General features: G+C 35.6%; 3 protein-coding genes across 3 annotated transcripts; all 3 read right to left on the minus strand.

The window, feature by feature from the left end:
- Window positions 1-1,130: 1,130 nt before the first annotated feature.
- On the minus strand, window positions 1,131-10,612 carry LOC134853866 (U3 small nucleolar RNA-associated protein 4 homolog). Its single transcript, XM_063869819.1, has 4 exons — window positions 10,460-10,612; window positions 3,554-3,766; window positions 2,940-3,226; window positions 1,131-2,634 (listed from the first exon to the last, which is right to left on the minus strand). The coding sequence occupies exons 1-4, from the start codon at window positions 10,607-10,609 to the stop codon at window positions 1,152-1,154; spliced, it is 2,133 nt and encodes a 710-aa protein (XP_063725889.1). The 5' UTR covers window positions 10,610-10,612; the 3' UTR covers window positions 1,131-1,151.
- A 177-nt stretch (window positions 10,613-10,789) lies between these two features.
- LOC134857053 (UDP-GlcNAc:betaGal beta-1,3-N-acetylglucosaminyltransferase-like protein 1) lies at window positions 10,790-18,004 on the minus strand. Its single transcript, XM_063873399.1, has 3 exons — window positions 17,595-18,004; window positions 13,319-13,663; window positions 10,790-11,247 (listed from the first exon to the last, which is right to left on the minus strand). The coding sequence occupies exons 1-3, from the start codon at window positions 17,994-17,996 to the stop codon at window positions 10,948-10,950; spliced, it is 1,047 nt and encodes a 348-aa protein (XP_063729469.1). The 5' UTR covers window positions 17,997-18,004; the 3' UTR covers window positions 10,790-10,947.
- A 104-nt stretch (window positions 18,005-18,108) lies between these two features.
- Window positions 18,109-18,669, minus strand: LOC134857054 (DNA replication complex GINS protein PSF2-like). Its single transcript, XM_063873400.1, has one exon. The coding sequence runs from the start codon at window positions 18,664-18,666 to the stop codon at window positions 18,112-18,114; it is 555 nt and encodes a 184-aa protein (XP_063729470.1). The 5' UTR covers window positions 18,667-18,669; the 3' UTR covers window positions 18,109-18,111.
- Between the last annotated feature and the right edge of the window lie 3,686 nt (window positions 18,670-22,355).

Consider the following 22,355-nt stretch of genomic DNA (forward strand, 5'->3'; position numbering starts at 1 on the left):
TTTTAAACAAGAAGAAAACATAGCCAACTGACAGTTGGAAAATAGTCAATGAACGCAAGTAAACGGAAAAAAGTGACTATCAATTTGAAAAATCCCAACTTTCCAGTTTCCAAGAAAAAAAATAATTGCACCTACGGCTTTTTAAGTTACTGAAACAATTTATGATGGGCCCTTTTTTGATAAAATTAACACAATTTGAGAAAACTGGAACGATAGCTAAAAATTTCATTACGCTGGGAAATCTGCTAATTAAATTCTATTTTCGAAACTGGAAGTCGATCACGTTTTTTGTGACCTCTACACTTTGGCTGTTCGATGGTGGAGTAGGATTTCTTTAAGCAGAGTCAACGAAATGAACTTACAAAAAAAATCAGAAGTTTAAGCGCGAAAAATTAAATTTGAGCCTGAACAAATTTCTAGACTTTTCCTGAAGAAAAAAAATAATCACGACCTATTTAGCAGTCTGAAGTACGTTCATCGACTCTTAAAACCTGCGAAAAAGTGCAACTATAAATAAAGACTTCTGAGCTTCTTGACGCCATTTGCAACCTGGCAAGCCAGGATGTCGGGTCCACCACTTGAAGGCGGCGTCGTCTGGACCCAAAGAAAAATCTCTCCCCAGCACTACTCGCTGTAAACTCTCCCAACTCCGGTCTGGTTACAGTCAGCTTTTAAAAACATACCTCTCCCGACTAGGCAACAAAGTTTACCCACTATGCCCGGACTGTCACCTAGCACCCCACACTAGTTGCCACCTTTTCAACTGCCCCAAGAATCCCTCCCCACTCACTCCCGCAGACCTGTGGCTTAGGCCGGTGGAAGTTGCGAAGTTCCTTAGCCTGGAGACGGACGAGCCCAACCCGACCAACCTAGGCTAATGAAAGAAAAAATACTAACAAATATAGTAGTTATATAACAATTAACTATAAACACCATTAAAGTTTTAGGAAAAGCACAATTAGAACTACAATTAGAAAAAACCTGTTCACGAAATTGAGCGAAAGAATTTTGAAGTGGCGCAGAAATTCATTACAATGCTTAAAAGGCCGGCTATTCGACGAACATGCTAATCCGTACTGTCTTCCCTCTCTACGTTCCTCTCATTGTTTATCAACAGAAAGAATTAATAATACTAGAAGATCTTTTTGAATTCAAGTTCCAAAAGCCTTTCGAGTGAAACCCGCAGGCAAAACGTTGTTGATTTCACTCACAGGCAAGACAAACAACACAATTTCATTCTCACTCAATTTACAACAGTTTCTGATGACCTTGAAATTGTTAAGAGACTGTATCCACTTATTCGACTTTTTCAAATCGTCATCATCTTTGCTACGTTTCAAATTGTTCGGGGTAATCACATTTAATTTACTCTGAGACGTTGAAATAACTTTCAGTGAACTGTCTTCAAATGTCAATATTGTACTTCCAATGGAGGGAGAGACCATTTGCTTCAACTCCGTGGCTTGAACTTTCTTACACCACTTTTTGTACCGCTTTTCCTGGAAATCGAACTCAAAATGCATGAAATCCGAATATTGCACGAATAATGAAGTCTGATTATCATCATTAGCAAACGTGACAGCGGCCGGGAAAGCATCTCTAACGGGTAACTCGCAAATCAGTTCAAAATTTCTTGCGCTGAATATTCGGATCTCTTTCTGACCACAAATTACAGCAAAAATATCATGAACGAACGAATATTCACATCTGATAACATTTTGACACTTAAGCTGAACTCTTTCGGGCTGACCTCCTTCTTTGAGGTTGTAGTTAAGTACTGAACCATTTGAAAACACACATGTCAAACTTGTATTGCCTCTGGCAAACATTAAAGATTTCACCGGTGTTGAGAAGCGTGTTTTCAGTGGTACATTTTGAAGATCTTTCGAGTTAGCAATTTGGAAAAGTTTCAGAAAATAGACACCTGATTTACAGGAAGCATAACAAAGCCACTTCGCATCATTTGAAATGTCACTACTAATCAAAACATGGCCTTCCGGTAAGGTAAGTTCAATTAATTTCTCGCAAGCACTTTCGAGTTTCAAAGGTATTCCCGGTTTTTCTGAAGAGTCGTCAGAAACATCGCCCAGACTATGAAGGAAAACTGAGTTCGGCTTCGAAATCAGAACCTTTCTTTCACTATTTGCCACCTTTCCGTTATAATGAGGTGTAAAAGTTACAAAACTATCACATCTGTCCGGGTGAAAGTTCCAGACGTACACATATGGTGCTTTGGTTCCAATGACCAAACTATTTAGATCCACATCTTCCCTATTCGGAACAGAAATCATAGATGTCACTTCTGATTGGACAGATTTTAGAATCTCCGATTGGGCCCAAATTTCATCCTCGGTAAGTCTGAGTGTTACAATGTAGGGATCCACTCCAGATGCCAAAATTCGACCAGTTCTGTCTGAAACCAATGACGTCACAGATGCTTGGTGTGATTTGATAGTTTGCATTACAGTTCCAGTGCTTAGGTCCCACCACATTAATCGTCCAACGTTGTCGCCTGTCACGCATGTTACTTCGTCTAGGAGTAAAATTGATCTAATTGAGACGTCGGCGTGACCTCCTTGATTGTATATAGATCCTTGCCGACTTGATTTTGGCGTCTTAGAAGATGCAACATCCCTAAGCATTAGATTATTAGTACGCTAAACTTTTCAAAAGAAGAGTTGCACTTTGTTTATGAGATATACTTCTTATCCAAGAAAAAAAAACGAGATACGAATACATTCTATTCTCATCAAGGATTTTTTGTTAAGAGGTACATTTTGATTTTTTTTGAAGTTAATATATATAATTTCTGACTTTTAAATGCTATCTGATTACATAAATTCATTGCCCTATATGTCACTTAAGTGATCACATGAATCTCTGCTATGCTGTTGTGAACTTTCTACTGGAATGATACAATTATGCTCTTGCGAACTTACTTCGGCACAGTGAAGAAATCAATACTGCATTCATTGTTTGAAATCTGAGACAATTTTTTCCAAGTCACCATCACCAGGACATTCACAGACCCCACAACAATACACTTGTTTATACTATCAATACAACACAGAGCCTCAGGACTCTGTTTACTGCCTTTTACTGTCGTCAGAAGCGTTAGAGAAATTGATTGCCGTTTATTTCCATTAAGATCGTTTTCTTCTTGCTTCATCGTGTATATGCGAAGGAGCTTGTCTTGTGTGATAACTGCTAGCATGTTTTTCACGCACTAAAATAGAAATTTGATCCTTTTTACCAGATTTAAAGCCAGACTTTGTTTCAGACTCCAAAGATTTTTTTGGTTGTCTTTATTTTCAGTCTGGGCTCTTCTTATCATCCTCCATTTGCTATTTATAGCGAGTCAAACTGATTCTCGCATTATGAATACATTTCTTGTAAAATTAATGGCTTACGAGGAAAACGTATTTGGTCGTTCGTGGCGGGGGGAGGAGCATTGGTCCGAGACCGCATACGTATTTACAAGGATTCAAATAGACTAAGCCGTTATTCATTTCAATTACCCAAAGCTAATATATAATTTCTCAAAATAAATTACCTGTTTGAATGCAATTACTGCTCCTCCAAAGGTCTGTTCGACTTCAACTAACTTCATCTCATTGAAATTGCAGACATGAATACGCCCGGAGGAGCTTCCAATGAGAACTGTGTCATCGACTGTATTATCTTCATCAGTAATATCTGCACTTATCTCGTTATTGTACAGCATGGCACATAGGAGCTCGTCCTCACTTGGAGGTATGAACACTTCCTGAAACAACACCAACAACAACACCGTCAATGTCATTTCAGTTCAGTTTCAAGCTCAACACATTATTCGGGGTTAAACATAAGTCAGATACGATAACTTCGATGAACATTATCGAACATTTCTTGATGTACTTTAAGTGATATACGAAAAACATTTTGTTCAATTTTCAAAGATAAAAATCACCTGCTAAGACGCCAATATCAAATCGAAAAGAATGTATTCCAAATTTTGAACAAAAATTTCAAAACCCAAGGATAGTTTGCGAGGATTTACAAAAAAGCAAAGCTTTTTACAATTATTAGCCGAAGTTTAACTATAGCACAGACTTAAGATACAATACAAACATAGCATAGAAAAAAGCTCAAAAACCACAGTTTCCATATGTCTCGAATTGTCTATAAATATCAACTAGCAATTAACGCACCTTCAGTGCTTCGAAATTTTTCGAAAACTCATGAAAAACCGCATATATTGGAAACAACATCTGCAGACTTTTAGTGTACTCTGACTGCACCCAATTACAGGGTTGGTAATTTCGAACTTTTGAATTTTTTTAAATTCCCATTTTAAAAGCGTCATCTCAAAAACTCAAAGGGCCTTTGGAGAAATTTGGAAGCCATATTTGAAACCACTGAGGGTTATTTGGAAGCCATATTTGCAACCACTGATATTTACTATAGGGTTAGGAATCCAAAATGTTGTGAATTTTTTTAAACCTAAGTTTCCCGAAAAAAATTGAAAAAACGTCTGATCTCGGAAACTAAAAGTATTTGAGTATTCATTTTAAGAGGCAAGATTTGAGACGCCTGGGTGTACGCTGACAATAAGATTGTATCTTCATCAAGTTAGTAGTTTAAATTTTTTTGAATTTCTTTGTAGATAAGTTCCTAGAGAAATTTTGAAAAAATCGAAAAACTTCACATCTCGGAAACTAAAAGCATTTGAGCAGTCGCGTTTAGCAGTCGCATGTGGCAAGATTTGCAACTCCTTAGAGTACCCTGACAACACCGAACTATAGAGTTGGGAAATTCAAATTTTGAAAAAATCACAAAAAACGTCACATCTCGAAAACTACAAAGAATTGAGCAGTCATATTTGGAGGCAAGATTCGCAATCCTTGAGAGTACTCTGACAGGACCTAACTAAAGGATTGGGAATTTCAGATTTTTAAAGAATAATAATAACTTAAGTTTTCTGAAAATTTTTGAAAAATTCACAAAAAACTTCATATCTGGAAAACTACAAGGATTTGAACAGTCATATTTGGAGGCAAGATTTGTAACTCCTTAGAGTACTCCGATAGCACCCAACTACAGGGTTGGGAGCTTCGAGTTTTTTAAATCATTTTGTTATTTGAAATTTCTGAAAATTTTTGAAAAAGTCTTAAAAATTGTCTTATCTCGTTAACTAAAATGATTCTGGCATTCAAAATTGGAGGCCAAATTTGCAACCCCTAATTCGATATTGGGCTGCTTAATTTAAACTAGGTAAAATATCCACTAAAATCAAATTAGAAAATCGAAACAAATTCTTAACCATTGCAATATACGATATAGCTTAAGCACGCAAAAATAATACGTTGAAAATGCTTAAACATGGCGAGATAGTGAAGCCCGCATTTAAATATATAATAGATGAGAAAAACATTTGTAAGATGTTTGCCAGTTTTGAAAAACTGAGGATTTGATGACAAAGCTGAAATACTTGAGCAGACACCTGTTGATCTGAAAAAAAATCCCACACGCATAAAAATGTTCGCTCAAAAATGAGGTAAAATGAGGCCACAAAACCGCTTAATGAGTCGAAATCTAGCAAGCCAATTACATAAAAAGGCCACAAAAGAAACTAAAATTATGTCAAATCGGAGTTGGTAATATACAAAAAAATTCAACAGTGGCCAAGCCGCGCTTCGCAAACACTAGCGAGAACACGACAAAAAGCAGCTCTATAAAGTCCAAAAAAAGGTAGAAGTAAGAATCAAATAAGTAAAAAAAAATCGGCTACGTCTCGGAATCGAACCTGAGACCTACTCTGCGACCTAGAAATTTCCAGTCTCACGCACTAAACACTCAGCCACGGACGCTTAATTGATGACAAAAAATAGCCAAAAACAAAGCAGTGAACAGATGGTATGCAATTTCCAATGCTACAGTGAAATTTCCATATCAGTGAAAACTTTCAATGAACACTTTTATTTGCGAAAATGAACACTTTTACTTAGAGAAAAAAAGGTTCGTACTAATACACTTAACGCTCGCAAGCCCGCTAGTGTTGAAACTTGCATCAAACGTGATTAAAAATTGCAGAGTTGACTTGACGACAGAGTTTTCTGGAAAGAATTGCTTCAGTGTCGTTGTTTAACAAGAATTTGATAATTCAGACAACTCGATTAAAATTTGAGCTGATTGTTTTTTCCTATCACTCAAGTAAGTAACTTTGCGCTTACTTCATATTTTGAAGACAGACACGAAGCTGCGCTTCGCAAACACCAGCGAGAAAACGACAGAAAGCAGGTCTAAAAAGAAAAATAGGAAAAATAGAAAGAAGCCTCTAATTAGTTAACCATTGCGAATGTGACGAATTCGCACCTGCGACCTACAGATTCGGTGTTTCAAGTTTAAACATCTGCCCCAAGGGCCATTGATAATTTACAAACAATAGTCACTAAAACTGCCAATGCTTTGCACCCTACTCATTCAAAAATGCCTGCAAAAGTAACACTTTTAATTGCGACTTAGGGTTTAAAAAAAAGTTGCATCGTACTATCACCCTACGCTCCGCATGTGCAAAAACCCGCAGCAATATCATTTTATACATGCCATAAATTTAAGACCTAAAGCAACTGCTTTACAAGTAGCATAGTCGGTTCCGAACACACAAACATAGCCAATCGAAGATTGGAAAAGAGTAATGAACGCAAGTAAACAAAAAAAACACTTACTTTCTTTTAAAAAAATCTCGAATTTGAATTTCAAGGAAAAAGATGCCGTTAGAATTTCTAGAACAATTTATTATTGGAGCTCTTTTGATAACATGAACCCAACTTGAGAAAACTGGATCAAAAGGTAATGTTTTTTATCAGCTGGGAAATCTTAAAAATAAACTAGCGCGTCAATCGCACCTCCGGTGCTACAAAGCCAATTCTTCAGAAAACAGAAATACCAAATTTCTCGTAAAAACAAAAGGATTCGAGCAGTCGAACTTGGACGCCAGATTCGCAACCCCTGAATGTACCCTGACAGCAACCCACTATAGGCTTGAGAAATTCAACTTCGCTTGGTTTTTTTTATATCTAAGTTTCTTGAAAAAAAATGAAAAAAATCATAAAAACGCCATATCTCGAACAAAAAAAAAGGATTTGAGCAGTCAAACTTGGAGACCAGATTTGCAACCCCTGAATGTATTCTGACAGCAACCTACTATAGAGTTGAGAAAGTCAAGTTCGGTTAGTTTTTTTATACCTAATTTTTTTTTTTGAAATGAAAAAAAAATCATAAAAAACGCAATTTATCGATAATCAAAAGGATTTGAGCAGTCATACTTGGACGCCAGATTTACAACCCCTGAATGTACCCTGATAGCACCCCAGTATAGGGCTGAGAAATTCAAATTCGATTAGTTTTTTATATCTAAATTTTTGAAAAATAAATTTAAAAAAATTTGATAAAAAACGCATTATCTCGAAAAGCAAAAGGATTTCAGCAGACAAACTTAGATGCCAGATTTGCATCTCCTGAGCGTACCCTTATATAATCAAATTATAGCGTTGAGACTTTCAAGTTTGGTTAATTTTTTTAATATATGACGCAAACATATTTAGACGCCAGATTTGCAATCCTTCATGGTACCCTGACAGCCGCACATTACAGGGTTGAGAAACTTAATTTCGGTTACTTACGTTTTTTGAAAAAAAAACTGGAAATATCAAAAAATAGCTTTGTCTCGAAAACCAAAAAGATTAGAGCAGTCGTACTTGGACGCCAGATAGCAACCCATGGATGTACTCAGAAAGCATCCCACTAGAAGGTTGAGAATTTCAAAAACGTTCACTTTTTTCATGTAAGTGTTTTAAAAAAAATGAAAAAATCAAAAAAAAACACCATATCTTGAAACCAAAAAAAATTGAGCAGTTATACTTCGATACCAGTATTCCAGCTAATGTATGTACCCCAGCTGCACTCCACTATAGGGTTGAGAATTTCAAGTTCGGTTAGTTTTTTTATTCTAAATTTTTGAAAAAGAAATTTAAAGAAAATCATAAAACGCCATACCTCGAAAACCATAAGTACTTAAGCAGTCACACTTGGACACTAGATTTGCAACCCCTGAGTGTACCCTGATTCCACCTCACTATAGGGTTGAGAAATTTAAGTAGAAAACGACAGAAAGCAGGTCTAAAAAGAAAAATAGGAAAAATAGAAAGAAGCCTCTAATTAGTTAACCATTGCGAATGTGACGAATTCGCACCTGCGACCTACAGATTCGGTATTTCAAGTTTAAACATCTGCCCCAAGGGCCATTGATAATTTACAAACAATAGTCACTAAAACTGCCAATGCTTTGCACCCTACTCATTCAAAAAAGCCTGCAAAAGTAACACTTTTAATTGCGACTTAGGGTTTAAAAAAAATTTGATAAAAAACGCATTATCTCGAAAAGCAAAAGGATTTCAGCAGACAAACTTAGATGCCAGATTTGCATCTCCTGAGCGTACCCTTATATAATCAAATTATAGCGTTGAGACTTTCAAGTTTGGTTAATTTTTTTAATATATGACGCAAACATATTTAGACGCCAGATTTGCAATCCTTCATGGTACCCTGACAGCCGCACATTACAGGGTTGAGAAACTTAATTTCGGTTACTTACGTTTTTTGAAAAAAAAAACTGGAAATATCAAAAAAACGCTTTGTCTCGAAAACCAAAAAGATTAGAGCAGTCGTACTTGGACGCCAGATAGCAACCAATGGATGTACTCAGAAAGCATCCCACTAGAAGGTTGAGAATTTCAAAAACGTTCACTTTTTTCATGTAAGTGTTTTAAAAAAAATGAAAAAATCAAAAAAAAACACCATATCTTGAAACCAAAAAAAATTGAGCAGTTATACTTCGATACCAGTATTCCAGCTAATGTATGTACCCCAGCTGCACTCCACTATAGGGTTGAGAATTTCAAGTTCGGTTAGTTTTTTTATTCTAAATTTTTGAAAAAGAAATTAAAAAAAAATCATAAAACGCCATACCTCGAAAACCATAAGTACTTAAGCAGTCACACTTGGACACTAGATTTGCAACCCCTGAGTGTACCCTGATTCCACCTCACTATAGGGTTGAGAAATTTAAGTTCGGATAGTTTTTTTTATCTCATGAGTGTAGCCTGATTGCACCTCACTATAGGATTGAGAAATTAAAGTTCGGTTAGTTTTTTATATCTAAGTATTTGAAAAAGAAATGAAAAATTCATAAAAAAACGCCATATCTGGAAAACCATGAGTATTTGAGCAGGCACACTTGGACACTAGATTTGCAACCATTGAGTGTACCCTGACAGCACACCATTATAGGGTTGAGAAAATAAAATTTACTTTATTAAATTATGAAATAAAAATGTTGATATTTTACGTTGCGAATGTAGGAAAAACGTAGAGTTAAAGCTTTCACGCTCCAACAGATTTTAAAACGTCAACTTAACTTAGCCTTTCAACCCTTGCATTGTTTTAATCATTAAACAGACCAACACAGCAATTTTTCACACATGTGCCAAGTGAAATTTCTTGAGCATTACACTATACGATGTAGCTTAAACGTGCAAAAATTCTTTCGTTAAACTTGCAAAAAAAATGTCAACATAGGGACTTTTTAAACATATCGACATAGAAACTTCTTAAACATGTCTCAATTAAATAATAGATAGATAGATAAATAGATAGATATATAGATATATAGATAGATAGATAGATAGATAGATTCCACTTTCAAAACTAAAAATCGTTCAAGTTTTTTCGCGCCATTTCCACGTTCGCAATTGGAGAGTGCTATTCACGTCACTTTCAGCAGATGAATTTCAATTAAACTCAAAAAGTGCATACCTAAGTGCATCAATATTTTCAGACTTTTTCTTTAAAAAAAAAACAAAATACGTTCAGTCTTCAGTACGTTCATTACTCTTAAAATTAATATGAAACATAACCAACAGACAGTTCGAAAATGTCCATGAACGCAACGGAAATGAAAAAAAAACACTTACTTGTTTTTTGAAAAAATTCTTGGTTGCAAATTTCATAGAAAATGAGAGTTAGATCTCTGTGAATTTCAAGATCAATTTCTGACTGACACTTTTTTCGCGCCATTTATGCTTTTGTTATTGAAGATCGTAATTTGCCTTCCTCACAGAAGACCAGACTCAACACGAAAAAATCAACACGACCTTTACGAGTGTCTTCATTGCATTTGCAAAAATTTCGGATAGACAAATTCAATCGCAGAGAGCAATTTGTGATATTGAAGAAATTTTGCATTCAAATTTTAAATTTTAGGTGCCCTTAAAACAAACTGTCTTATCTACGAGCTTTTTCATGCAAAAATTATTCAAAATTGGAATATTCTTCAGTTTAACTAATCTCTAGATACTTTTCGCAGTTCTCGATAGTTACCATAGCGAAACAAAATTCGGCGATCGGAGCAAAAACTTACAGTTACAAATGCAAAAGATGCGTCCCATTTGACAACTGAGTTATCCACGTGAACAGAGTACATCTTCTTGGTCATCTTAGAGTACTGCAGACATTTCACGCCAGGGGGAACATGCGCATCAAAAGACACGACACTCGTCTTCAATTTCATCAGAAATCTGAAATAAATTTAAGACTCGAAATCGGAACTATGACTCTTTAAGAATCAGTGAGTCGAAACTTTTTCTCGTTACTTGACAATACCAAGATTTCAAGGCAGCTCAGTTTCGACAAAACCTTTACGCTGAGAGGCTATTAGTACTGGGCTTTAATTTATTTCAGCCTACTTATGAGCTGGATTGTAAATATCTAGCAAAAAATTAACAACTAGATTAGAACACTCTCTATATTATCAAAGCGCGACAAAACTTCGTTACTTTTGACAATTATTGACCATTCATTTCTGGAAACTAGTATACTCGAAACTGTTGAATTTATTCTTAAATAGGGTTAATTGAAAATCCAGTAATCGACCCCTTCCAGAAACTGAAATTTAGCCAGAATTTCTTCGAAGCCCAACAAGTTAAGTTTGAGACAAATAACAAATGGACTCTTCAAAGAGTCAACATGTTCAATAGGGACCCATTTTGATTTTTCATCTGGCAGGTAGGGCAGATTCACAAATCCATGTTTCAGTTTCGATTGGTCTACATCAAAGAACTGAGTGACCTTGTGGCGAATACTTTCGGGAAGTGACCTGAACAACTGCTTGCCAAGTTTGCCAGCACCCCAAATTGAGAACTTGTCCAGCTAAAGTTAGAGCATATGTACAGTAACTAAGAAAAACTACTGGTTTTGCAAAAACCACATAACTATCCGGCCACCGTTTTGTTTCTTGTCTGACATTTAAATTCTTCGATTTTTTGAAATTTCATATATATTTTAAGAACAGCCTCAGAATGTTTCAATCGGTTGGCGACCTCAACTGGGCCGGAAACCCTTTCAAATAAGTTCATTCTTTGATTGCGAGATTTCCTGTCATTCTTCGAGTCATTAATACATGAACCGCATTAATTTAAATTTAATTTCAAAATTAAACACATCCCAAAAAGGAAAAAGAACCAAGTGTTCGGACAAGTAGTCAATTTAAGTTCGAATGATTTCTGAGAGGTACTATTAGGCCATTTAAGCTCCACGTGAATAGAAAACTAAATAATAATTATCCTAAATTCGCAACTGGGGAGAAAATACGAAGTTTTTGTAGGTATAGTTCAAACCACCCAGCTCGTCGTAGAAAAAAAAATAGACTACACCTACTACAACATATCGATAATGGGCAAAAATTGGTAGCAGTCAAATATTCATAGCAGTCTAAAAATCGACTATTTTTCCTACAGCAAATGCCAAGCTATACTGATAATTATTGAACTAAACTGCTATCGACTGATTGGCACCCAAAAATCAAGCTTTGCTTTAGAAGTTCTCGATACTGCGAGTCTGATTAAATGAATTCTTACAACTTATTTGCCACCAATTCCAACTGTCAACACTCCCACAAAAACAAACTGCATCCATGTTAGGGCGAATTAAAATCCGCTGATAATTACTTGGTATGAAATTTTACACAGAAGCAAAGAAATTGCCTTTTTTTAGCGCACGCTCCTCAAAATTAGTATTGGCCTTTAGAAAATTTTAGGGTCCGTCGTCCAAAAATGGATTTCTTTAAAAGTACCAAAGGTGGTACCCTTTGGCTCGGCAGGGGGTCGAATCCTCCACTGAGGCTTTCTCTATTCTTAATCTTTATGATTCAGAAACGCGACTTAAGCCAGGCGAAAAAAAAAATTGTGAAGGAGTAAAATCGGAACATTTAAACGCATTTTTTCTTCCCTCTGAAGGAAACAAGGATGCAAAATTACAAAATTGTAACTTAAAATATGAAAAAGCTCAAAAAAAAAGTCTTGGAAAGCAATTACTTGCAAAAATCGAAGTAGATTGAGAGGATTTTCAATTATAAAAGAATGCTTGAACCATGTGTGAATTCCGTGCTATAGCAATTAAGCTGACAAAAAATCTGAAGTTTGAGTTTTAATGAGATACTTGAGAAACGAAAAAAAATGCAATGACCATTTTGAGTTTTCAACACAGAGGCGGAGCCGAACTTCGCATCACTAGCGATACAAAAATATATACAAGAACTAGAGCTTAACACATTGTCTGTGAAAAAATAACAGCTACATTGTCCATATTTTCCAAAAAGCTCCAAAACTCTACAAAAGTAAGTACAATCTAGTCATTCTCTAACGCTTTTTATTCCTAAACGCTCACTGACAAAATCATTCGAGGCGAAGGAAACGTATGCAAAAACTTTTGCAAAATTGAAGGGTCTTGAATGACAGTGAAAAGAGCTTAAATCATAAACAAATTTCAAGCTATGGCAACTAAGCAGACAAAATAAGCGACAAACAATAGTCAGACAAAGTTTTTTGCCACGCAAAAAAAAATCTGTCTGCGAAAAAAACCAGTCCTGAGCGGAATCGAACCCATGACTTTAGTCTTCCCAAGCGTGCACGCTACACCCACACTAAGAGGGCCAAATTGCTTCCAATAACAGGATCTAGCAAAGTAAGCCGGCCAAATAACCCAAAAAAAGTCTATTTTCCAATTTTATAACGCGAGCTAATCGCAATTGTAATGAGAGAAATCAACAAAACAGAGAAAAATAGAAAACAATGCACAATTATCGAGGAAAAACTTATAACTAAAAGACTGTTAAGTAAAAAATTTTCACTTTAAATGTTTTCTTTAAAAAAAAATTGTGGTCGACAATTCTGCCCTTATTTCCGACAATCATGAATATTTTCAAAATAATCAAAGTTAGTACCTTCTCCAGGACATCTTCAATAAAGAAGTGCAATTTGACATTCCAAATTGTCTCAGATTTGATCGAAAATGTCGTATTTGAGGGATGATATCGATAAAACACCAATTTCTCGTCCACTCTTTTAACTTTGCCTCCATTTCTCAGGTGCTTATAGAAAAACAACAAGTCTTCCGGTGTTCCCGTTCCCTCCTCTGAAAACTTCTGAAGTTTCGATCTGTGGATAAACCAAGTAGGCATAGCCACAGTCGGCCCATGCGAAGTGTATATCTGGGTTTCCAGAAGACTACCAGATAGATTATTACACCAGTCAGTGAAGCGAACTGTGGCCGCGTCGTTTCGAATAAACTAAAAGGAAAATAAATATAATCTTAAGTGTTGCTCGCATCTGACTGTTATCCTTTCAAGGTGTTAAGTTTCGCTCATAGTTTAAACAGGCTGCGCATCAATTACACAGAGGCGAAGCAGAGCTTCGCACTTTTTGCGATACAAAACTGCGGTAAACGCGCCCGATTGGTTAAGACGCACGGCCTTTAACACAAAAGTCGTGGGTTCGAATCCTGCTTCGGTCACGGTTGAAGGGGTCCCAGTGTCATCCGCACCTCAAGGTCCCAGTGTCATCCGCATCTCAAGATGAAATCTCTCTCCCCCGCGGAAAAAAGACCCAAAGGTGAATGTAGGGAGTTGGACCGGGAGCAATTTAACTAACAGAGGCGAACCAAAGCTTGGCACTGCATGCAATTTGACACACACAGCATGACAAAACAATCGACTAATATAAATGAGAGCCGCAAATTTTGCTCTTGGAATTTCTCGAGGCTACTTCACTGAAGCTCTTAATTTATAAATTAATTTACGATTGAAACTTTTTTGATGATAAAAGACGCAATTTGAGAAAACTGGATCAATAAGTTTGCTTATTATTTCGCTGGGAAATCTGAAAATTAAATTCCTCTCGAAACTAGAAGTCGATTACGTTTTTCTTGATTTTTACACTTTTCTAATTGGAGAGCATAACTTGCCTAACTTTTAGCAGATGAAATTGAATTGCACTCAAATAATGCATATGAACTAAGAAGCATTCAAAAGTACATTAATATAGATGAATGCACTTCTGCAACCTGTTAAGACCCAAAAAAACCTTCTGAGCATTTTAAGACCCGAAAAAAAAGAATCATCACGACCTATATAAGAGGCTGAACTACGTTCATAGACTCTTAAAAACTGAATGAAAATCAGAAACAAAACCTACAAAGCGGTAACAAAACCGAGAATTCTTGAGCAGATACGATGAGACGGAACCATTTTTTTAATGAAAAGCCAGCTCAAAATCAACATTCAAAATCAAATATTTTAAAAATGAACTTTCAATAATTCTGGAAAGCTATAGAATCAGCCCAGTTACATCGATTTTACATCGACGCGAAGCTTCGTGCCACTTACAAGACACTTACAAAACAAAGCGTAGCAAGCCAGCAGAAAGAAAGTAAATCGAACAAAAAACAACTACGAAAACTTCATTCATTTATCTCGAATGATGTTTATTTTGAGAAAAAAATTCAGCATTCATCCAGCGTCAGTTATGCCAAAACCACCTCGGTAACGTCCCGTTAAAGTCGAAACCAAATGTTCCAAGAGATATTTTTAACTTAAAATAGTTACGCTTTTTTATAAGATGAAAACCTTCATCTCTTCAAACTACGCGAAATTAGATGAGTAAGCCAACCAAACAAAAAAGAAACCCTTTGAAGCGAAGGAACAGTAGATTTACCAATTTCCAATATAAACCAAACACTTTCAATAAGAGTAAAAATTGCTTTCAGCGCTATCTGTGGCAACTAAGTTAACAAATTATAAGCAGACAAACAATAGGATTACATTTACTTTGAAACAAACAACTTTAAGTTTGAAAACAATCAGGTCCTAGTCACGTGCGCAAATAGGTACATTTGACAACAGTTTTCCTTAACACATATAGTAATTAAAAATTCAATTGCGGAAATATTTATGATTTTTGTTTCAAGTTAATCCCAAGAAGGCGCCAAAAGAAACTTCGTAAACTAACTTTACTGGAGTAAACTTAACTTTCAAAGATTTATTTGAGTTATAAGCTTTTTTTTTAGCCTGCTCTCTCACTTCATTCGCTGAAATTAGACAAAACCAACAAATTCAAACCATTTGTTGCTCTCGGAATTTGGAACCTTTTTGAAGTTCGATCAAATCACGACTGAAAGGGCTAATCATATATCACTGATCTCACTTGATGATTATTTTTGGTAGCTGAGAACTAACTTGACCAGACAACTTTCCAGATTTTCTGTTAGATGCCCGAAAAAATTTCAATAACCGAACTCTTACTTATCGGAAGCATGTCATCAGGCCATGGCATTTCTAGACCGCCTGGAATCTTGCGTGGCCATGCTAACAGCGACCAGCACACCGGAAATGAAAAACGCCATGTACAATCGGCTCAGCTGCCTATTAATGCGGTCAAACGGGCAGGCAATGCTGTCGCGAGGAGGACAAATAACGGCAGGACGAATGAAATTATCGATTGGAGGCGACCCATCAGCGTAACCACACAGGCAATACACTAATACCCCGCCACCATAAATTTGAAAGAAAAAATTTACAAAAAAAACATGAGCTACCCAAATTTTGCCGGTTTAGTTACAGTTCTGTGAATACTTATTTAACGCAGGTGATTGTCTTTCTGGACGTGTTTTGAATGAATCAACTAATGAAAAATTTTTTGAATAGCTTTCACAATATAACCCACGTCTAATCAGAGCTAAAAAAAAACTTTTAAAAGCAAAAATAATCGTTTAATTTAATAATCATAAAAAATCAATTTTCAAAACTTCTGATACTTCGGCCATTTACCCCAATAAAATAAGCTTTTAATATATTTAAACACAAAAAAAAGTGAAGAAAAAAATTAAAACTGAGGATAATCTATTATATATTTAAATGCGGGATTCACTATTTCGCCATGTTTAAGCTTTTTCAATGCATTAATTTTGCATGTTTAACAAAAGAATTTTTTCACGTTTCAGCTATATCGTATATTGCAATGGTCAAGATTTTTTTTCCATTTTCCAGTGTATACTTCAACAAGTTGAAATTAGCAACCCAATAGTGGGATGCTGTCAAGATTCCCCAGGTATTGCGAGTTCGGCCTTCAATATGACTGTTCAGTTCTTAATATTTTTTCCGACATGACTTTTTGTGATTTTTTCAAAAAAATTTCAGAAAACTTGAATTTAACCTTTTTTTAAAAAATTGAAATTCTTAACGCTGTATATTGGATTGGGGCTGTCAGAGTACTCTCAGGAGTTGCAAATTTTGCGTACAAATGCGACTGCTCAATTGCTTTTAGTGTCCGAGATGTGACGTTTCTTAATTCGTTTTAAAATTTTTCAAAGAATTTTAGTTTCCGGGATGCGACGTTACTTGATTAATTTTAAAATTTTTAAAGAACTGCACAAAACTTTATTGTTTTTCAACATTTGAATAAAAAAATTCAAAAATTTGAAATTACCAACCCTGTAATTGGGTGCTGTCAGAGTACACTGAAAGGATACAGATCTTATTTCCAAGATAAGCGGTTTTTTGAGTTGTTAAAAATTCAAAGCACCGGAGGCGCGTTACACGCTAATATTCTTTAATTGAAAAAAAAAATCCAAAAATAGTCGTACTTCGGCTGCAATATAGGAAAAACTCTCCAAAAAAAAACTATTTTACAAAAAAAAACCTGATTTTAGGCACCGGTTAATTTTACGTGCAAATAAGATAAAATCTGAGCTGGTTAGCTGATTTATCATCTAACCGAATACGAGCAAGAAGGTCATTACCAAGAAGTGACTTTAAGAGAAGTTATTTTCTGGGAAATGTCTAGTACCTGCTTATACGGCACTTTCTACTAAAAAAACCTGGATTAACTGGATTATTTTCTATTATATTGCCGCGTTGATGTTAATATTCTAACTGACGAAATTACTTTCGTCGGATAAAAAATCGATCTAGTAAAAAAAACCTTGTCTCGAATACAGAAAAGGTGTGGTCGGTTTGAAAATGTTATATACGAGCGGATATCTTTAACTATATCATTCTTTTGCAAAAGGGGGAGTTTCGTTACAGGGTATAAAATTCTCACTAGCTTAACCGTTGATTTATTCCTTTATAGGGGGGGATATTCACTACTAGGTACCCCAGGGGGATATAGTTAAAGACATTCATACAAGCTACTTGTGCAATTTAAAAAAAAACAGGAAATTACTTGACTTCCAATTATTGCATTTTGGTTCAATCTGCACATTTCCAGCTGTTTTTCAATTCTTTGAGGCTTCATAACGTCGTCGCAGTCAAGAAAACAGAAATATTCGATGGATTCATTCTTTGCTAAAACTACATCAATAGCCCTGTTTCTTGCAAAGCCAACTCCTCCAGGAGCATCGCAGTTGTCTGTTACTATGAAGTCGATCGACAGATTTTCAAACTTTAGACGCCAACAATCCAGAACTTGTTTTGAATTATCAGCAGACGCATCGTTGTAAACTGAGACTGAAAGCTTAACATAGTTGATTTTAAGGATAGATTGGTCGGCAACTGATTGTAAGCACTCTTCCAGCCATTTTTCACCGTTGAACACTGGAATAATTACTGCAACATGTTCAATCATCTGAGGAAAATTGAGTACTTCATCAAATAGGCTCAAAACTAACCATTAAAATAATATATTCACCAGCAAGCTCGAAACAAACAAAAAACAATCTATTAAAACAAACGAGTAAAAATTATTCAGCCTGCTCAGCAAAGCGTATAGCATTCATGTTATCCAACGTGTTTACAAGTAGAGGTCTAATAAAGTTGATTTCCATCACAGACAAGTTGTTCAAACCGGCAAACGTTTCCTTGTCCTTAATAAACTTATCTATACTGCTTCTTAGTTTGGAGGTTCGGATGTCCCAAATATCTTTTATTAAAGTTCGCACTTGGTCAGCGTGAGGAATGCTATCTAGAGCATGAGTTAATAATAAATGAGACACTTCCATGTAGTTTGAACAAAGCATTGGTTGAAAAATATCAGGTGAGTCCACCTCCAGTTGCTTCCATTCGGCCAATTTTTCAGAATTGAGCCACGCAGGGGGACGTATTTCACATAGTCTCTTTTTCGATAGATGAACCGCAAGCCAAAGAGGTACATCACAAGGCAGACCAGCTGAGAAAGGACCAAAGTCTCCCACGATAAGAAACAACTGCTCTTGGTTTAACTTGGGAACCACCGTTATAAGGGAATCTTCAGCCAAGAATTCAAGTTCGGAAGGATGCAGTCTATCTAAAGTTTCCATCAATCTATAATATATAAGTATATATATATATAAAATGGTTTCGTTGCAAAAATTATGGCCAAGTACTTTTGCAAGTTGTCACAGGATGTCCAACGCTATCTTTTTCAGCGATTTCTTGATTTTTACTTCAAATTGTCATGCATTTTTTCGGACTGTGATTGATAAAAATGATTAAAATTGAATGTTCAAAAACTCCAGAAAAAATGGACCCGGTGAACTCGACGAGCGATGGATTAAAAGAACAAAAAAACAGGCGCCGCAAAATCGCCCCAGTAAAATCCTCGCGTTTCTGCTAAAACCAACCATATATTGACGACACAAGGATGAATGCTACCTACCTCAGCGCAGGACGATCCGAATTCAATGAGCTAAATTCATTACACAGATGCTAAGCGGAGCTTCGCAACATTTGCGATACAACACAAACATAAAAAAAAACAAGTCGAAAAATAATTAGACGTTGCAAGAACTAGAATCAAAATTTTGGTCAAGTTTCTAAAAACTGGGAAAACTTCTAAAAAAACTGTCAAACAACTTTCCAAAATCCATACATTTTTCTGCAAAAGGCAGGTGGTGGCAGTTTAAGCAGAGAAGATTCCCAAAACCGGGTTTCTCAGTTGAACACGTAAAGTCAATAAGTTTCGCGTAAAGTCAATAAGTTTCTAAAAATTTGACTGACTTGAAGGCCATTACTTTTTTCTTAAACAAACAGGGCATAGCCAGTTATACAGGTATGCGGCTTTCGACAACCTGTTGCTTCGATTACACCTAAATCAGATTTGACATGAGAGTTAGCGAGAAAAGTCCAAAAAAACGGTCACCAATGAAAAATTCGATATTTCAGATAATCATAGCTTTATGGTGAAAATAAAGCGAAGCAGCTTCAGTAATTCGAGCAACCTGTAAAATCGATAGAACCCAAAACCTCAGATTTGGGAAGGTTCTCGATAAAAGTCAACCTTTAAAAAGTTGACTTTTTCCTGGGCGATACCATTTTGTGAGAAAACAAGTTTGGTCGCTAACGCAGGAGAGCTTCTGAAAACCGTTTATCTCCATTGAACCCAGAATATCAACCTTGAGAGGTGAGTCTTCGAGATAAGTCAATAAAAATCAAAACCGGTCAAAAATCAAAGATTTTACTATTCCGAGGGCCATATATTTATGTGCAAAAAAACTGGAACATAGCCGCTAATGCAGAATAGCTTTTCAAAACTGTTTTATTAAATGAAGCTGAAAACTCAGATTTGAGAGGGGTAATTTTCAAGAAAATTAGAAAATTCATAATATGGTAAAGGCGATAGACAGAGGGGTCAAGTGTAAAGAGACCCTGGAGGAGTACGCCGGCAGACAAAGAAGAAGGTGGTCTTTCAAATGATACCATTTTTGTTAAAAACCAAAAGAAGTTTTTTGAGAAAAATTAAGACTTAAAAAAATCCAAAACGAAAAGAAAATTGAGTTTTAACAAACGAGCGTTAAACATACAATCATTTCGAAAGCGGAGAGGAGTGTTTAAATTGAGTTTCCCTTGAAACGACCAAAATAGGTCAAAAAGCCGAGTAAAAAAGGCCGAAATAATTTGGGCCGAAGAATTTTCTTAAGCAAGTCAATGAAAAAAAAATAAAGATAATAGGAGCAAATCAAACACTAATAGCTTCAATAAAAATTAATGAAGAAGCTTAAGTAGAAAAAATTTCCAAGATAAGACTATTATGCCGACATCAGATAACAGACAAATAATTGGCCGATATTTATATTTGACACAGAATAATTCCTATTTGAAAAAATTACAATTCGTGGTCAGAGTCGAACGCAAGACTTAAGCCTTCCCCGACGTATTTGTTGCCAAAATTGGCCAAAAACGTTCACAATTTTGAATAGACTAAGAAACAAGGTTCCGCTGAAGATGAGGCCAGACTTCGCGGCAATGAAAAGTCTTCGCGTCGATAACTGGCTCTAGTTTTCGTATAAATTCCTACTCTTTGTTGGCAAGTCCGCAACCCGATGTACACTATTCCGCTGTTTAGTTTTCTGCTGTTTGAACAGAAGAAAAAATATATAATAATTCGTTAGCTCACAATTGGTTCCATCAAGGATTGACTTAAAAAATTTGATACAAATGGGACCGATTTTTCATTTGGGTACAGTTGAACCTTGGTATACATCGGACGTCAAGTGGTTGCAAGCTTGCCAACTGAAGTTAGGATTTGATACAATAAATAGTGCTGTTTATTGCCGCAGAACCTTAAGCCAAAAACTTGAAACAGTCAGCTAATCATCGGCCAATTGGTTAATTTTGATACTAACACGATTATTTAATTTGATAATGAGACTATTTTTTCAATTTGTTACAAGTAAATACCCACCAAATGAAGATCACAAAATTTTCTACGTCATTCGGCTCTACACAATTTCATAAAACCAACCAATCAAATATTACCAAACTTAAAATTTCACCAAAATTGCATGATGATTATATACTCCAACTTATAATCCTGAGACATTCTGTTACTTAATTGTTTGGTTTTATTGAACTCCAAGTTTCAATTTATCTTACTTTCCGATATTGGAACTTGTCAAATTTTTATTTCATGTTTTTCATTTTTTTGCATTGAGCCGAAATTTTTATTTTGAACCTATAATATTTGTTGCTAATTTCCAGCTGATTACTGATCGCAGCTTCTTATGTCATAATCATGATATTGTTGTTAGCTAGGTCTAAAACCTCCCTTGACATTACTGGACTGGTGCTCTCATTTCAACGCTGCCTCTGATGTTGCCTTACGGGTGAATCCATTGTTTTTTCTTTTTTGAAAAAGTTCGAACTATTTGGCCAATTTAGGTGTAATTGTATCCACAAAAGGAAACCTTGAAACAAGTTTGAATTTAATAAACGCAAAAAAAAAGACTTCAAGGTAGGCAGGTTTTCTGCTTTTTGGTGTTGGATAAAACTGTCGTTTTCATAACATTTTCCACCTAATTTGAGAAATTCTGACTTGCAAGCCTTCTGTACTGCAAATCCAACATGGGTTTCAGGTCTTTAGAATCATGACCATCTTCATGATAATTCTTGTCTGAGCGGTTGTTTACCTTTATTTAAATGAATTTCTTCTGCATTCATGGTCTCAACAGTTTTATTCAAAAAAACGGTGCATCTAAAAAATCGATGATTTACGCCTTCCAATATCTTCTTCTTCTGATTGCGTGAAGCTCAAAATCTAAAAACAAGACGAGCAGGACCAGACACACTTTAAAAATTTTATACAATTATTTGCTCGAAGCTTACTACATTTTGATTGAACCAATTTAAAAAATTTTACATCTCTTTTTTCCTTTTCACTACTTTTTTCCTAAAGTCTGGACAGACACGATTTAAATCTGCGGTTATCATGGAAATTCAGGGATTTTTTTCTTGAACACAAGTTCCTACTCTTTCATTCTTAAGTTTGACTTCAAAAGAAGCTTCCATATCCAAACCCTCAGTCATTATACTTATTGTGAACTTGGCCTACAGCTTATTGTAGCGATGTATTCAAATTTTTCTCGCTCATGAATTTTTTTGTTGCTTTGTCGATTGCATCATTGATAAAAACAGTCGTGTAAATTATTAACACATTTAAACACATGGTGGTCTCATTGGATTCCAGTTTTATAGTCTCAATAAGTTCAAGTGCGTCTTTTCCTTTTTTCCA

Source organism: Symsagittifera roscoffensis, chromosome 1 (assembly GCF_963678635.1).
Source record: "Symsagittifera roscoffensis chromosome 1, txSymRosc1.1, whole genome shotgun sequence".
NCBI lineage: Eukaryota > Metazoa > Xenacoelomorpha > Acoela > Convolutidae > Symsagittifera > Symsagittifera roscoffensis.

Bases quoted from the DNA above. Each gene is read 5' to 3' on its own strand.
- LOC134853866 (XM_063869819.1), bottom strand. From the start codon at position 10,609: ATGAAATTGAAGACGAGTGTCGTGTCTTTTGATGCGCATGTTCCCCCT. The intron at 3,767-10,459 runs GTAAGTTTTTGC...GTGTTGTTTCAG, and splicing joins CATCTTTTGCATTTGTAACT to GAAGTGTTCATACCTCCAAG. The intron at 2,635-2,939 runs GTAAGTTCGCAA...TCTAATGCTTAG, and splicing joins GATTTCTTCACTGTGCCGAA to GGATGTTGCATCTTCTAAGA.
- LOC134857053 (XM_063873399.1), bottom strand. From the start codon at position 17,996: ATGATTGAACATGTTGCAGTAATTATTCCAGTGTTCAACGGTGAAAAA. The intron at 13,664-17,594 runs GTAATTTCCTGT...TTTTCCTTTTAG, and splicing joins ATGCAATAATTGGAAGTCAA to TTTATTCGAAACGACGCGGC. The intron at 11,248-13,318 runs GTACTAACTTTG...CTCTAACTTTAG, and splicing joins TTGAAGATGTCCTGGAGAAG to CTGGACAAGTTCTCAATTTG.
- LOC134857054 (XM_063873400.1), bottom strand. From the start codon at position 18,666: ATGGAAACTTTAGATAGACTGCATCCTTCCGAACTTGAATTCTTGGCT.